A 15,795-nucleotide genomic window follows, 5' to 3' on the forward strand; every position below is an offset into this window, starting at 1 on the left:
TAGGACTTGTAAGTAGGCACCTCGCCTTTGGAGCCAGCCTGCATGAGTTCCAGCTCTGACTCTCCCTCTTTGAGGTCTGTGACTTGGACAGTTGCTTAGTCTCTCTGTGCCTGAGCGTCCTTGTCTGTAAATTGCAATATTAATAATAGCACCCGCCTCATGGGAATGCAGTCAGTACATTTGAGACACTTAGAACTTACCTGGCATCGAGAGAGTTCTAGGAAAAGCTCAGCGAGTATCATTCTTAATAATGCTGTGCTGGTCTGGAATTAGGCCCTGAATCCTTCTGGGAAGCGATGACTTTCAGAATTAAGCTGCATTTACTCAAATAGAGTCATCCCAGGTATGCAGAGCTAAAACTGGTTTCACGGGAGCCCAAGAATTATGTCTTCCTGCCTTGCCCTTGGGGCGGCCGTCTTACTCACCGCCTCCCTCTAGTTCCCTGAGCTCCTTAGAAAACCTTCCTTTTTTCCATCAGAACTGAGACACCAGCAGGGACTTAACTCTAAGGATCTGGAAGCTGTTTTTGGATGAGCTTGCATCACATTCTGAACCATAAACAAAACATTTGCAGGCTCTCTCCAAGGCCTGCCTGCTTCAAGGCTTGACCCTGGGGTTGCTTTTGAAACTCTCATTTGCCCCCACTGGCTGAGCCAGAGGAAACTTCCAGGATTCTGGGAGGGCGGTTGCAAGGCCCCAGCACTCAAGTTAATTCGGAACCAAAAGGGTAATAAGGTCAGGGTGGTAAATGGCAAGCACTTTCTAGTTTGAGAACCTGATGCTAAAACAGAGGGAGGCATTTTGAGTATTTCCTCTCTGAAGGAATGTTGTCCTTAGGCAACATTTTGGCCCCAAATCAAGGTTGAGGGTGGGTGGAGTGGTGGGCGGAGTGGTGGGTGGAGTGGTGCTGGCTTGAGGATGTCTCCGGGCTCCCTTGGAACAAGAGCTCACTGGAACGTGAGGACCCCGGGAGCAGCGGAGCCGCGATCCTGAGCTGTCCTACAGTCGGGTGAGCATTAATTACCTACCTAAAGCTTGTGCTAAAAGCTTGTCTACTCATTTAATAAAAAGTATCAACAACCCAAGTGTAGAGGAAGTGTGCTTTCTTAAAAGTTGTGCTTATTCTTATATTTGTCAAATTCTATATTGGTTCCATCCCTCCCCTGACTTTTAAAGAAAAAAGATACAGTTAAGTGATTCTTTGGCTGAAGGAAAGAAGGAGAGTGTGTAATTGCTTTCCACAGACTTTCCAGTGCCTCCAGAAAGCCGAGGTGCGTCCTGGGGACGAGCAGGGCAGGGGCGGCCCTCTGAGGGTCGGTGCAGTGTCCAGGGCAACTGTTGGAGTCACGCGTCACCCCTCACGCTCCCACACCTGAGTGGCGCTTGGAGGACTGTCTGCGTGTGCCTGAGTGTGGCCAGGCTGTGCACGCAGCTGCCAGCCTGTATGGATGGTTGTAATTTTATGTTAACATCGATAATATTGTGCTTTCCAGGGTCTGTCAAATTTTATGTTTTTAATTTCTTCAAAAATACAAATTCATTTTCTTTTCTTTTAATTTAGCTTCTTTCAGTCCATTGTCAATAGACAGTGAAATAGAGCGGCCATTGCGAGGTTGTTCTCCGGGTGCCGGGTCCCGGGTCCCGGGTCCAAGCACAGCACAGCGATGCTCTCCTGAAACCGCTGCTTCCCATGCTTCTGCACAAGAACCACCTGGTGTGGACCTCTCTCCTGGGTGTAATGAAGCGAGTAAAAGTCATGGGTGTAAATATTTCACAAGTGATTTTGTATGATTTTCTTTCAGTGGAGAGACTGATGACTCTTTCCAGTGATAAATCCTAGTAGCACCGTCGACCTCCTTGGAGACCTTTACCGTCATATGTCAGGGATTCAACTTGAATAATTTCAAGTCAGTTGGCAACGCTGCTCTAGCTGATAAACCAAGAATGAGACTTCGGGTCTTGGCAATCCTAACAGTTCTTATACATTTCACAGCAGCTTCAATCAGTATGTATTGCTTTGCAACTGTAATTTAAAATGTTTTAAATTAAGTAATTTCAAGAACATTTGCCTTGTTTTAAACTGCTTGCTTACAGTCATTCCAGTTGAATTGTAGCCTGGAATTTATTTATGCTCTATAGTCATTCTTCATTACAAATCCGTGAAGATGAGTTCCTCGTAGATATTTCATCGTTTTGGTTTTACATGGTTTTACATGTTCAGCTATGTCACAGCTTACCAGGGCCCTGCATGAGGGGGGCACTGCACGTGGCTGGGGTGACAGCCTGTGTACAGTGGACATGCCTTTCCCACGGGAGCAGTTTGGGGGACGTGGCTCCACACTGACCCTCCAATCTCTGGTACCTATTAGAGCAGCGGTTCTCAACCTGTGGGTCGCGATCCCTTTGGCAGTCGAACAGCCCTTTCACAGGGGTCGCCTAAGACCATCCTGCATATCAGATATTTACATTACAATTAATAACAGTAGCAACATTACAGTTATGAAGTAGCAACAAAAATAATGTTATGGTTGGGTCACAACATGAGGAACTGTATTTAAAGGGCCAGAAGGTTGAGAACCACTGCATTAGAGCATTTCATAAAAGATCTTAATCACTTACTTATTCTTTCTCAGTTTAAGTATCACAAAGTGATACTTAAAGTGAGTGGCTCATTTCTCAATTTAACCCTAGAGGGGACTATCCTAGAGTATAAGAATTGTGATCTTTATACGATCATTTCACAATCATTTCATATTTTTAATTTGCAGGCAGATCATTCAGGGGTATGGAAAATGAGGCTTTATTTGTGAGATGTCCTAGAGAAGGAAGTTATCAATACCCTGTGGAGTGGTATTACTCAAACACCAACCGAAGTGTCACCACCCAGAAAGGAAATCGTGTGTTTGCTGCAGGGGAATATCTTAAGCTTCTCCCAGCCAAAGTTGAGGATTCTGGAGTTTACACTTGCATTGTCAGAAGGTAGGACCAGTCACCATGATCATTAGGCTTGTTCTCTCTTCTTTAAGAGGTGGTAGCCTGAGCTGCCCTCACTTTCCTTCTCTTTATAGACTTTTCTGGTATGGCTGACTTTGCAAAGCGATGTGAGTAACAGAGTACTTCTAGGAACATGCTCGGGTTGGGGTGTACGTGGTTATGAACTAACTACTTGGATGTAAAACTGCAGGGATTAATTTTTAGCCCAGTCTTTTCAGTTAGAAAAAAACCTAGTTTTCCTAGTGACCAAGAAATTGAGACCAGCTGCTCAGTTTTGGCTGGAAGAGAGAGTAAATCAGCACAGCAAACAGTAAGCGAGGCAGTGGGCACCGTGGGCCTGCCGGGGGCGCGGGAGGGTCATCACCATGCCTGGCACCTGAGAGGCGATTGGCGAGGGATGTGAGGTCATGTGCCTGCAGGTTATTCACTCTGCAGAGAGGCTGCTACACGTGTTGATTGCGTGCCTGTATTTGGTCCAGACAAAATGTCAGATGAACTTCACTGAAAGGCAGGACGGGCATAGTTAGGTGCCTAGGTTCTGAGGGCAGACAAGTTCCAATTTCAGATTCATCTCCATCACTAGTCAGCTGGATGCTTACAGGTTACTTCTCTGTCCCTCAATTTCCTCATCTGTAATCTACATAAAATAATATAAACCAGATTTGGGTATAATCATTTCATAATGCTAAGTAACTTTTTAAAATTGTTGGACTTATTTTGATAGTTCTACCTTCGTTAAGACTGGACATGTGAATGTCACCATATATAAGAAACAACCAGGCTGCAAAATTCCAAATGGCCTGATATATTCAAAAACCTTTGGTTCAGAAAAAAATTCCAAAATATATTGTCCTACCATTAAGCGCTACAATTGGACAGCACCTGTTGAGTGGTTTAAGGTAAAGGAAATTTGGGGAAATAAATGAAAGTTACACAAAAAAGATGGACGTTACGGATTATTGAGAGTGGAATGGCATTTTGTATTTCAGAATTGTAAAGTTCTTCAAGGATCAAGGTACTACATACAAGAGGCTTATTTGCTGATTGACAATGCAACTAACGAGGACACGGGTGATTATACATGCAAATTTATGCACAATGAAAATGGAGTCAATTACAATGTGACAGCAACCAGAGCGTTCGCCTTTCACCGTAAGTACAGAGGTTAGCACATGGAGCATTTGCCAGCAGACCGGGCGGGGGGAGTGGCCCTGCTGCTGCAGTTCCTGCGCCGCCCTGGCCTCCACCTGCGTCAGTCAGCACCTCAGTCGGCATCTCTGCCGTCACCACTATCAAGACTTAGACATTCCAGAGGGAGACGGTGTTACTAGCCCAAAATCACCTTTTCTTCCCTTTTTTACTTAATTTTCAAAGATAATGTGATCGAATGCTAACTTAACATTTTTGACCGGCAGTACAACTATTTGAAGAGCAAGATTAACATTTCTTCCCCAATTTATCGTCAAAGGTTCTGTAAATAGAAAAGGTCCACTTAATCTCTGATGTAACTCACTGGACTAGAAGTTGAGTGAGAACCTTTATAAAGACACCTGAGTGTTGTCAAGTGGCTTTCAGCCCTGCTTTGCAATACTTTCAACATCCTCAAAGGCCTCAAGTAGGTCACTTAATTATAAATTTTTTCCAATTTATTTTAAACTCCACAAAAGCCCACTCAGGGAAAAGATATCGCAATCAAGAGTGTCATGTGGACACAGATGGTCCCTTAGCCTGGCTTGGCCATGGGTGTGGAAGAAGCAGGCCTGTGTGTGATTCCTGGGGCAGAACCACGCGGAGAAAGGCTGTGGTGGGCTCTCCGCTCCCACAGGGAAAGGCGCCGTGGACCACGCTCCAGTAGCCATCACGGCTCACAGCGGAACCGCAGGCTCCTAACCATGGGCCCTCAGTGGTGGGGCCCAGTCTGGGGCACACAGTCACCCGGGCACCAGCCCGCACTCGGTCTCTGGGTGCCAGGCCACAGGCCCAGTACTTCCCAAGAGGCTGGGCCATTGGGGGTTGGGGGGTGGTGGTGAGGAGGAGGCAGCAGAAGCGGGGCTCCTGTGTTGATCATTCTCATGGGTGTTCTGATTTCCCCTTCCCTGAAGTGTGCTTTTCTGACAACTATTAGGTTGTACGATTAATTAATGGGTTGGACTAGTATTTGTGTAATGAGATAAAAGAGAATAGAAAATATCAAAGAGCATAATCAGTAGTAAGGGAAAATGCTATTTTATTTTAAAGTTTTATTTCTTTGCGTCTGTATTTGCTGCCATTGTCGTCAGAAAATTTGAGAAGCATTGCTATGAAATAGGATAGAAATTTGAAATACATGTTTATATTGATGACCATCCAAAAGCTGTTCTAACATTGTATTCTCTTCTGGTCTTTGATTCAAGATGACGAAAGCTTTTCATTGTTTCCAGAAATAATAGCACCTCTACAAAACGAGACCCGGGACGTGGAAGTCGGTAAGAAAACTCGGTAACTGTAGCCTGGAACCCTGCCCCCCTCCCGCTGGCCTGAGACCCCCAGGTGGGCCGGCGCGCCCCGCGTCCTGAGGGTTACATGAGGTGTCCGTGGCAGCCCTGCCCCGGCACTGGCTAGGAGAGGGGCCATGTGGTCACAGCCATTCATGGCACCTACTCTGGAGTCAACTTTGTAACTCCTGTGCCCTTGTCACTCCTGTCCGGAAGGAAACTGTCCCCTTACGCTTGTAAAGGGGACCAATGACGTGCCCGAGGGTCTGAATATTCAGTGATAGCCAGGACCAGGCTCTCCTTCTCCGCCTTTCCTGGTCCCCCCAGAGGTGGGGGAGAGGATGCAAAGGTTTTGCATGTGGACGTCCCGCCGACTGGTCCTCACCCACATGCTGGCTCCTCTGCAGCCACTTTCCCACGCCAGTCCCATCGCCCCGACCGCCCGGGCTGTGACACGGCCATGGCATTCCACCTCGGTGCCTGCTTCTGCCCCTTGTTTCACTTCTCACCTCTCAACACGAAGCTCAAATGCAAGCCTCTGCAAAGACCCATCCCCCCCCCCCCCCCCCCTTCAGCAGGAGCACAGCTGCAGGGAGCCCAGGGCCACCGGGACTGCAGCAGGCAGCCTCTCCCTCAGGGACTCCTCCCTGTGTCCCACGTCGCCGCAACCGCTAGGGAACACCTGTGTTCTCATTGCTCGTTTACACCCTTGTCCCCGTGCAGAGACCTGAGCTCCTTTTCTCTCTTCAGACACCTAATTCTAGAGGCCGGAGGGGGAAGGGAGGGCTGGAGGCATGTCCTCGGCCCCCGGGGGAGGCCTCAGGCCCGAGGGAGGGAGCCTCCACTGAAGGATTGGAAGGAGAGGGCTCTTGGGCGATGGCTACTGGGATGGCAGCCAGGTCAGGGAAAGCAGTTTTACGCGCCGGAGCGAGATGAAGAGAACTCGAATGGAAGAGAACTGCGCGCGGGAGGGCAGCTGCGCAGAAAAGCCCGCGCACAGTGAAGGGAAATACGGCAGGACAGCGGGGGGCCGAGGCTGGAGGCACTGTCCCTCTGGTTTCCCCTCGGTGCGAGCGAGCGGAGGGGCTGAGCTCCAAGCCCAACTGCGAGGGACGTAAAGACAACGGGAGGGGCGGCGCGGGCGGCAGGGTGGGAATGGGCGCCAGCCATTCCTCCACATGAAGTAGCCACTGTCTGCAGCAGTTACTATCACTGGCCACTTTCTTCTCCTGCAGGGAGAGCCGCGGACATCACTTGCTCCGCCTGCTTTGGGAAAGGCTCGCAGATATTGACCGTCGTCGTGTGGCAGGTGAACGGGACCAACGTGAGGAACTTTAGCGAAGCCAGAATTTGGCAGGAGCAAGAGCAAAATCAAAGGTATTTTCATAGTGAAGCTGAAACACCCCCTTGGCCTCCCACACAACGGCGACCGGCAAATAGCCTCGGAGGTAACAGTGGCCTCTCAGTTCCAGCAGCGCGCTGACCTGCCGGAGCGCCGTCCTGAGGATAGCGGAGGTGAGGGAGGAGGACCTGCTGCAGAGGTACGACTGCAAGGCCATGAACCTCCACGGCTGGCGAAGGCGCTCGCTGAGACTCAGGAGGAAAAAGCCAAGTAAGGAGTGCTTCCGAGGCGCTGGCCGCGCGCCCGCCGTGCCCGCTGCGAGCTGAAAGCCTTTCTTAGCGCAGCCCGCAGGCCCGCGGCCTCCCAGCGAGGCGGTCTCCTCTGCAGCACGCGACCCTGCAGGCGCGCCTCCCAAGGGTCCGGCAGCCTCTCTCCACGCCACTTCCGCCTCCCTCCCCGCCCCTGCCCTCTTCTCCCCTCCGCCTCCTCCTCGGCTCCGCCCCCATCCCGCCTCTGGCTTCCGCGGGCCTCCTGCTTCCGCCCCGCAGCCGCCGTGCGCACAGTGTGGGGAAGAAGACAGCAGTCTGGGAACATGTCATGCCATAAGCATCGCCCCTTTATAATGTATTTTTGCCATAAAAAGCACACATTTTGTTAGTGAAGCTGGCAAAGTGAAGGAAATGGTGAAGTATTTAATTTCTGTTCGTTCAGTGAGGAAACCTTATTCCTGTGCTTTGCTTATGTTGCCATTTTCGGAACGTTCTCTGGCACCGGGGCTGGGACCGCTTTCATGTTCCCTGTACTTGGTGTTTTGTTCCTTCTAGTTTATCTGTATTTGGTACCTTTCACCTGTTTTTCTTCAAATCAACGTGGTTATGTTCTGTCTCAACAACTGTGTAAATTAAACAAAAATGGTTGCTACTGTTGTACTGTCATGATGAATTTCTTTATTTCTAATCATAGAATAAAAGAAATTACAGCATTATCTTTAATTTTAAAAACAAAAACTTAAAAGGCCTATATCCCCTTATTATTAAATATTATTTGATAAATATGAGCTACTCATAATAATAATATTATTACACATGTTTATTGTTTCCTCCGTACCAGGACCTAATTATTTTCCACTTGATTTCCCCTTAGTTAAAAGTCAATATCCGTAAGAAGGGCTGCTACTACCCTCTAATTGTAAAGATGCGGAAACTGGGGCGCAGGGAGGCCAAAGCTTGCCCAGGTCTGGGGTTCCAGGGCCACGCCCACACGCAGGCAGCGCTCCGTTTGTAAGCACTTTCAGGGAGTAGTCAGAGCTCAGTCGTCTCGTAAAAACAGGCCTTTACTCACTGACGAGAGGCCAGATGCACGCAAGAGCAGGCCTTCGCCCCCCACCCCCAGCCCCGCTGCCGGCACTGGCTTCCCTCTGGCACCTGGGACCCACCCCAGTGTCCCTCGCAGCCCCAGCTTCATCCGGAAGGACGTCCGGTCTAATTAACATATTGCACTTTACTAACATTAACGGGTAGATGAGGCCCTGACACCTGGGAAGGCACAGAGCCACTTGCTCTGATGTCCTGGTTAACTTCTCTCCTTCCTTGGAAGTGGCAGCTGCGCCCAGGGCCGGAGCTGTAGGAGAGGGAGCTGGAGGCCTGTGGCGGGTGCCTGTGCGAGGGAGCACTCGCTTACACCGCTGGTGGCACAGTGAGCTCTCTGCCAGCGTCCTGGCCATTCTCTTTTTTATTTATTTATTTTTTTTGCCTATTTTAGGTGCCTCATGTAAGTGGACTCGTACAATATTTGCCCTTTTATATGTGGTTTATTTCACTCAGCATCATTCCTGCCACCCGAGCCAGGATTCCATTTCTTTCTAAGGCTGACAGGCCCAGCCTTTACAGTCAGGCTCAGATGGAAGTGTTTTAACAAGATACTTCACACGCAGTGCTGTGGCTTTCATATCACACAAAGGCACGAGGCGCAGGTCTGGCTGCCCTGGCCGTGACCTCAGCCCGCCGGTCAGTCCTGTACACCGTCCTCCCTCCTCCCTCCTCCCACCGCGGCCAAGCTTCCGCTCACCTTCACACTCATTAGCTGGGACGCTGTGAAATGGAATTTCTCCTCGTTCCCCCGGCTGCTCGGTGACCCTAACTGGTCCAGTGCCTGCAGGAGAGGCAGGGTAAGCGCCAGTCCGCCTGTTTGCTGACTTGCAGAGTAAGGAGTAGGTGCCCTGCTTACTTCTAACAGAGTTCAAAGTGTCACCTCTTCCGTTGGTGGTGCAGGAGGGCTCTCACTAGGATGCATCGTGATATACTTCTGGTGTGTTTTGAGGGCAATGACAATGGTTAACAAAACCATGCAGGTTGAAGGTGCATCATTCCCCAGCACATCTGTACACTGTGCAGTGTGTTCACCACCCCAGTCAAGTCTCCGTCCACCACCATTTATCCCCTTCACCCTCCTCCCCCTCCTCAGCCCCCTCCTCCGGCAATTGCCACACTGTTGTCCATGTCCATGAATTTTCTCTTCTTTTTTCCCTTTTGCTCAATCTCTCCCCTCCACACACTCTGCCCCACCCCATCCCAGCAGCTGTGACCTGCTCTCCATGAGTCTGTCTCTATTTTGTTTGTTAGTTCATTTTGTTCATTAGATCCCACATCTGAGTGACGTCCATGGTGCTTGTCTTCCTCAGTCTGTCTTGGCCATTCTTGGTCTCATGGTGTTGGGCGCGCAGGAAGTGGTGGGCAAGCGGAGGGAATTTTGAATATGGGCCCGTGCTTTTCCATGTCAAACCTGGGAGCCCATGCTTTGAGGTTTAAGGTGAAAATCAAAGGAGAACTATATAACCAACTCTCATTTGAGATTCTTCTCATGCACATCACTAAGTGGGGTTACTTGCAAAACATGGCAGTTAGCAGTTCCAAAGGGGGAGGTAAACCTGAAACAGCCACCAAGACCGTTAATGGTCACAGCTCTTACGTTCAGTTTGCACATACCTGTCACAGTCCTTGAAGATGGGGACCATCACGCAAATGTATTTTGTGGGGCAATGAGTGCAGGCTACAGTTCAGTGATGGCTAAATAATGTTCACCGTAAGAGAGGTAAGGGGTCTGTGGGGGACCTAGAGCCCGGAGCTTTGACTGCTCTACCAGAGAGCTTTAAGGCTTAAGTGGCTCTTGCTTCTTCCCCACTCCTCCAGCTACCAACTCCAGATTCAGAAATCTCCAGGACCTGTTGACGCGTTCTCCTTAGTGCCCCAACACTGGGCTCGTCCACTCCTTTCTCATTATTGCTCTCCTTTCTCTTACTCCAAGCTGCAGAAACTTGCCGCCCACTCTACTCCAAGTTTCTTTCCACAGAAACAAGCCTTCCACCGCCATCAAATTAATCCTGCTTGAAAGTCACGTTCATTGTTAACACTCACACAACGCTCTTCGTTGGCTCCCATGACCTTCAGAATAAAGGCGAAATGCCTTGGCTGTAGCCTTGATTCTTAACAGATCTTCATTCCCCAAATTGAATTACTCGGTTCCTCAAAAAACATGCTCCCACCCCTGCCCTTGTGCTCACAGCGCTGTCTCTTGCCAGGAGTCACACAGTTCTTTCTGCAGCAATCTCAATTTGCCTTTTCAGGGACCGCCTCCTGCAGGAAGTCTTCATTCCCAGTCCATATGTCTAAAAACCTCTGACATATGCTTTTATTTCCTACCTGCGTTAAGTTGACGTGTCTCTATGCCTCGTATGCTCGTTTTCACAGTAATAATTTTTGTCCTCCCACATCTTTTGAATAGTTGATCGTCAAAGCACCTACTACATGCTTGCTGGATTTGGCATATTGTTAATGCTAATTAATATCATGATGATAATGCTGAAGGTGTTCTGGATTGAGGTTATTCTTCTCTGGAGGGACGTAGCGAGGCCTTACAAAGCCAGGAACGGTAAGTGCAAGTTTCGAGTTCTTCAAAAGAAAAGGTACCATAATAACTCTTTGTTACTTGTTTCCCTCTCTCTTAATGGCTATGCTACAAAGCCCAGCTTTCCTTTTGCTTACCAGCATGTGCTCCGCAAACCTTTCTGGGTCCTCTCAGAAGCCATTCTTCATCCTGCCTGTCGCTCCTTGTGATTCTCAGATGCAACTTAACAATTCGAACTTCCTCCCCGATAGATTGCGCTTCCTACTAAAGCCCCAGTAACAGACTCTGCCCAAGTCCCAGAAAGGTTTACACATTTTGGAATTTAAACTTAACTAAATTGTTCCTGTTCCCAGACGTGCAGAGGTCAGACAGGTCCAGCAGCGCGCAGGGGCCCTGCTGCACCGTCTGACCAAGGCCTGGGGCATGCACATGGAAGAAGACAGCTCTGCCTCTGCCTCTGCCTGTGAATACCTCGCTCGGAGGCAGATGGGCTTCAGCTGGTCCACAGGGTCCACTCCACTCGGGCTACTTGTTGGATCTTTTGGAAACTCAGTTCCCTGAAACATTTTACTCCCTTTGCCACTATCAGCCTTTAGCAATGTTACCTCCCCAGGGGAAGCATCAGGCAAACAAAAGACAAGATCGAGATCTTACAGCACAGCGTACCTTATCCATGACTATACATATCTGTTGATGAAATGTGACAATATGGTTGGAACTAAACTGCCAGCCTCTTGCCCATTCTCTCTCATTCCGTCTGGGACAGTAAAAAGGAGGAGGTTTTGGAATTAAGATTGATTTTCTGATGACATTTGTGGCAGCATACTATTGTCATCTGGAATCTACAATATTTTGGGGTGTTGGATACATTCATCAATAACCATAAAACTTGATGGCGAATACTAGAATCAAATACTAAAGTTGTACTTTCTGCTCTCCCTTTCAGATGGGAAGATCTACGACGCTTATGTTATCTACCCACGGACCCACAAGGACAGTCCGGAGGGGACCTGTTCTGTGGAGTACTTTGTTCACCAGGTTCTGCCCGACGTTCTTGAAAATAAATGTGGCTACAGCTTATGCATTTATGGGCGAGATCTGCTACCTGGAGAAGGTAACACTATCAGCATACATCAAGGACAGAAATACACTTCCTTAGAAGGCTCAGGGAGGGTGGTCTCATCGTGGCGATGGATAAAGACTTAGTGTCATCATTCCAGGCCCAACAACGGTCACTTTCACTATTTCTCCAGAGGAAGGAGATGCTTATTCTCGCTCCTCCTGCCCCTCGGTCGCCCTGATCGAGAGGTCTGCACCAGGGAGGTGAGGACAGGGGAAGGCACCCTTAGCATGTGGACTTGGCAGGGCACTCTCCTACTTCCCATGTCCACCACTAAGATCACTCAACATCTCTTACTTCTCTCTAGAAGATGTGAAGGGGGATTCTAAAACCATGAAATTTTGTTCTACTATCCAGAGTCATTGCCTAAAATATTTATGATTTTCCTTATGATGGTGAAACATTTGCAAATTTATCTTCTCACAAGAACAACTAAGACTGTGTCTTTTGTTCTTGATATTCCTAGTCGATTTCATGCACTTTTGGAAGCAGCGTCGCAGTCCCAGCAGCTCAGTAGTTGCTCTTATCTTTCTCTGTATTTGCATCACATGAGCCCTCCTTGCCCTTCCTAATTCCTCAGGGGCCAGGAAGTATTTGAGAGCGATGAGGCAGGAACACAGTGAGCAGGAGTCCAATCAAATTGATGGCATTTCTACTGAAAAGAGGAGCTCACATGCTTACACATTAAAGGATACACACAGCAGGTGAATCTGGTGACCCTGGCATGCTGGAGTGATGTTAACCGCCTAGGCAGGGCTTGGGAGACGTGTACGATGCACACCTGAGGAAACGGAAAGCTAAGTCTTCTCTTGGGGCGCACTTCTTCCTCCAGCTCTCCCACTGGCTGTCCACGGAGGCAGGGAGCGCAAATGGTCTCTTTATATTACAGGTCCGCCCAAGAAGTTGCAGGGACTGCAGCTGGCAGTGATGTCACACCATGTGCACATCTGGCCGCAAGCTCTTCATCTCTTCTTTCCCAGGCTCATCAACCTCATTTCTAGTTATAACTCTTCCCAGTCGAGTGTAAATGCCAGCTCACTGGTGCTCACTGTTTTTCATTTGGAAAAGTTTTCTACTTCCCCTTCAAGCGTGTCCTCCGTCCTTACTACAGCCAAAGCAAAATGAAATACAACAAAATAACACCAAACTTGACTCTCTCCTTAGAAAATGTCAATGACTGACCGATGCAGTGTATTTCTTCCCTGCTAGAGACCTTCCATTTGCTCCTGCAACCCCGTTCAGCGGCCCTGGGTGGCTGATCATTACAGACCCACCACTCCCTCGCCCTTGGCTCCACGTTGGTTTTGGCCAAAGGGAGCTGCCCCTGGGTGATGTTGCCAGGGTAGCTGCCCTTCTCTCTGCTGGAGCAGGGCTCCTGTTGCCGGCCTTCCTCAGGCCTTTCCACTCCTTGGCTTCATAGCTGCTTCCTTCCTCGCACACTGGAGAGTGCATTTGCTCCCTGATATTGCCAGGGTTGGGGGTCTGCCCCGCCTCTCATCGATTTCCCTGGCTCTGCCCACATAAACTCTCTTTCATCTGTCCTTCTGAGTGTGCCCTGTTTTTTGTTAGGATCCTGACTGGCCCAAGGTCTCTGTCCCTCTGTCCGGCTCTGTTTAACATTTCCTTCCTTATCTCAGACTCAGCAAATTGGCAGTCTCTCAGCCCCTCTCGGGAATATGTGGGGCTGTTCTGCCGCGCGCTGGGTTTCTTAACCACGCATCACTCTGCAGTGAGAACTGGGTTTTAATGTTTATCTAAGTCCACCCCGATGTTAGTTGAAATCTCTTTGGAGCTGATGCTTCATAAACATCGACTTGCCAAGGGCCTCTGTCTTCCTAAAGGTTTTTCTAGTCTGGATCACATCCAGCTCTCAAACAGGGGTCACGGGGTTGCAGGGGATCCAGGACTCCCTGGAGACTTAGTCCTTCAGAGGAACAAGGGTCCCGAGTTGGCACTCTTTTTCTTTTAATCCTCACCAGAGGATGTTTCCACTGATTTTTTTTTTTTTTTTTGAGAGAGAGAGAGAGAGAGAGAGAGAGAGAGAGAGAGAAACATTGACAGACTGATCAGTTGCCTCCCCTATATGCCCCGACTAGGTGTAGCACCAGCAGCCTAGGCATGTGCCCTGATGGGAAACCTCACCGCAGCCTCTTGGTGCAGGGATGACACTCCAAGCCACTGAGCCGGGCCAGGACCTGAGTGTGCACTCCTTAATGAGAGTTAAAGTTCTAATCTCTTCTAAAACATGTAAATGGATACTGTAGAACAGTGGTTCTCAACCTTCCTAATGCCGCACCCCTTTAATACAGTTCCTCCTGTGGTGGTGACCCCCAACCATAAAATTATTTTCATTGCTACTTCATAACTGTAATTTTGCTACTGTTATGATTCGTCATGTAAATACCTGATAGGCAGGATGTATTTTCATTGTTACAAATTGAACATAATTAAAGCACAGTGATTAATCACAAAAACAATATGTAATTATATGTGTTTTCTGATGGTCTTAGTCGACCCCCAAAGGGGTTGAGAACTGCTGCTCTAGAAAGACACTGTGCAGCGAATGAGCCTGGATTCTGCCTGAGGGCTGATCTACCTGGCGGAGGGGGATGGAGGCCCAGTGGAAGGGGTAGACTCCCCGGGGCTCTGGATCCAAGCCTTTTCCGAATAGGGGGACTGATGGTGTCAGAATCTCACACCAGATAACAATGTTTTAAGTTCAGAACATGGACGAAAGCATTAGACTTAACACGCAGCTCAGGCCACCTCCTCCGTGTCTTTCATTCCTAGACGTGGCCACGGCGGTGGAGACCAACATCCGAAAGAGCCGGCGGCACATTTTCGTCCTGGCGCCCGCAGCGGCGCACAGCGAGGAGCTGGCCTACGAGCAGGAGGTGGCGCTGCACAGCGCCCTGGTGCAGGGCGACGCCAAGGCCATCCTCATCGAGGTGCTGGCTCCCGGCGGCCTGCAGCTCGCGGGGCTCCCCCGGTCCCTGCAGCACCTGGTGCAAGTCCAGGGCACCATCAAGTGGCGGGAGGACCACGTGGCCAACAAGCGGTCCCTGAATTCCAAGTTCTGGAAGCGCGTTCGGTACCACATGCCTGTGCCCAGCAAGCCTCCCTGCAAGACGGCCCTCTCGGCTCCCTGAATGGCTCCCGGATGTGCGCATGCGCCGGAGTTGCACCTGGGACCGCCTAGGGCCGGCCCTAGGGGGTGGGAGTGGGAGTGGGGGTGGGGGAGAGGTGGGGGTGGGAGGGGAGAGGGTGGGGGTGGGAGGGGAGAGGGTGGGGGTGGGGGAGAGGGTGGGGGTGGGAGGGGAGAGGGTGGGGGTGGGAGGGGAGAGGGTGGGGTGGGAGGGGAGAGGGTGGGGTGGGAGGGGAGAGGGTGGGGGTGGGAAGGGAGAGAGGTAAGGACTGAGGGTGGGGGGTGAGGGAGAGGGGGTCAGGGAGAGGGCTGGGAGTGGGGCGTGGGGGCCCAGAGGGGAAGGGCAAAGGTGTTCAGCCCCAGCTCTTGTCTAGAATCCGGACCTCCTTCCCCTGACTCTGGGTGGTTACAAAATGCTTCCAAATGTTATTCCCCCCACCCCAACTCCGCCCCTCCCTGCGGCCCTCGCTCCTTCCTTTGCTGGTCTTTCTCCGTCCAGGCCTGGGGTCTTTCACTGTGCCCTTCCTCTTCATCTCTCTTTGTTTGTCCTCTCCTTAATCCTTGTCAATTTCCTGCATTTGAACATCAAACTCAGTTTTAGAGTTAAATTTTTATATAAGCTGGAAGAACACGCAGATTCCCTTGTGCAGAATGTTGGTAGTAAATCTTGTTCCCATATGCCAGAATTTATTATATTTTATTTGATCAAAGCTTAGTTTTATCATTGCCTAATGTATTGTGGTATCTTACCCAATTGCTATTATAATCAAATTATTTTCAGTTCTAAAATTTCTTTCACAGCCCTGGCTGATTTGTC

General features: G+C 49.7%; 1 protein-coding gene across 5 annotated transcripts; it reads left to right on the forward strand.

Annotated features, from left to right (window-relative positions):
- The first annotated feature begins 266 nt into the window (after window positions 1–266).
- Window positions 267–15,050, forward strand: IL1RL1 (interleukin 1 receptor like 1). Of its 5 annotated transcripts, XM_036355404.1 has the most exons (12): window positions 875–1,009; window positions 1,562–1,714; window positions 1,803–2,005; window positions 2,769–2,979; window positions 3,719–3,893; window positions 3,984–4,146; window positions 5,388–5,459; window positions 6,704–6,845; window positions 6,935–7,080; window positions 10,591–10,737; window positions 11,660–11,827; window positions 14,624–15,048. In XM_036355404.1, exons 3-12 carry the CDS (start codon window positions 1,945–1,947, stop codon window positions 14,980–14,982), a joined length of 1,644 nt encoding a protein of 547 aa, XP_036211297.1. In that variant the 5' UTR covers window positions 875–1,009; window positions 1,562–1,714; window positions 1,803–1,944; the 3' UTR covers window positions 14,983–15,048. The 5 variants fall into 5 exon arrangements, with proteins under 5 accessions (XP_036211298.1, XP_036211296.1, XP_036211299.1 ...); XM_036355405.1 differs by lacking the exon at window positions 1,562–1,714 and having other exon boundaries at window positions 267–1,009; window positions 5,415–5,459; window positions 14,624–15,050; XM_036355403.1 differs by lacking the exon at window positions 1,562–1,714 and having other exon boundaries at window positions 296–1,009.
- The last annotated feature ends 745 nt before the right edge of the window (window positions 15,051–15,795 follow it).

This window comes from Myotis myotis, unplaced genomic scaffold (assembly GCF_014108235.1).
Source record: "Myotis myotis isolate mMyoMyo1 unplaced genomic scaffold, mMyoMyo1.p scaffold_m19_p_22, whole genome shotgun sequence".
Taxonomy (NCBI): Eukaryota; Metazoa; Chordata; class Mammalia; order Chiroptera; family Vespertilionidae; genus Myotis; species Myotis myotis.

Bases quoted from the DNA above. Each gene is read 5' to 3' on its own strand.
- IL1RL1 (XM_036355403.1), top strand. From the start codon at position 1,945: ATGAGACTTCGGGTCTTGGCAATCCTAACAGTTCTTATACATTTCACA. The intron at 3,894-3,983 runs GTAAAGGAAATT...TTTGTATTTCAG, and splicing joins CACCTGTTGAGTGGTTTAAG to AATTGTAAAGTTCTTCAAGG. The intron at 6,846-6,934 runs GTATTTTCATAG...GTGGCCTCTCAG, and splicing joins GAGCAAGAGCAAAATCAAAG to TTCCAGCAGCGCGCTGACCT.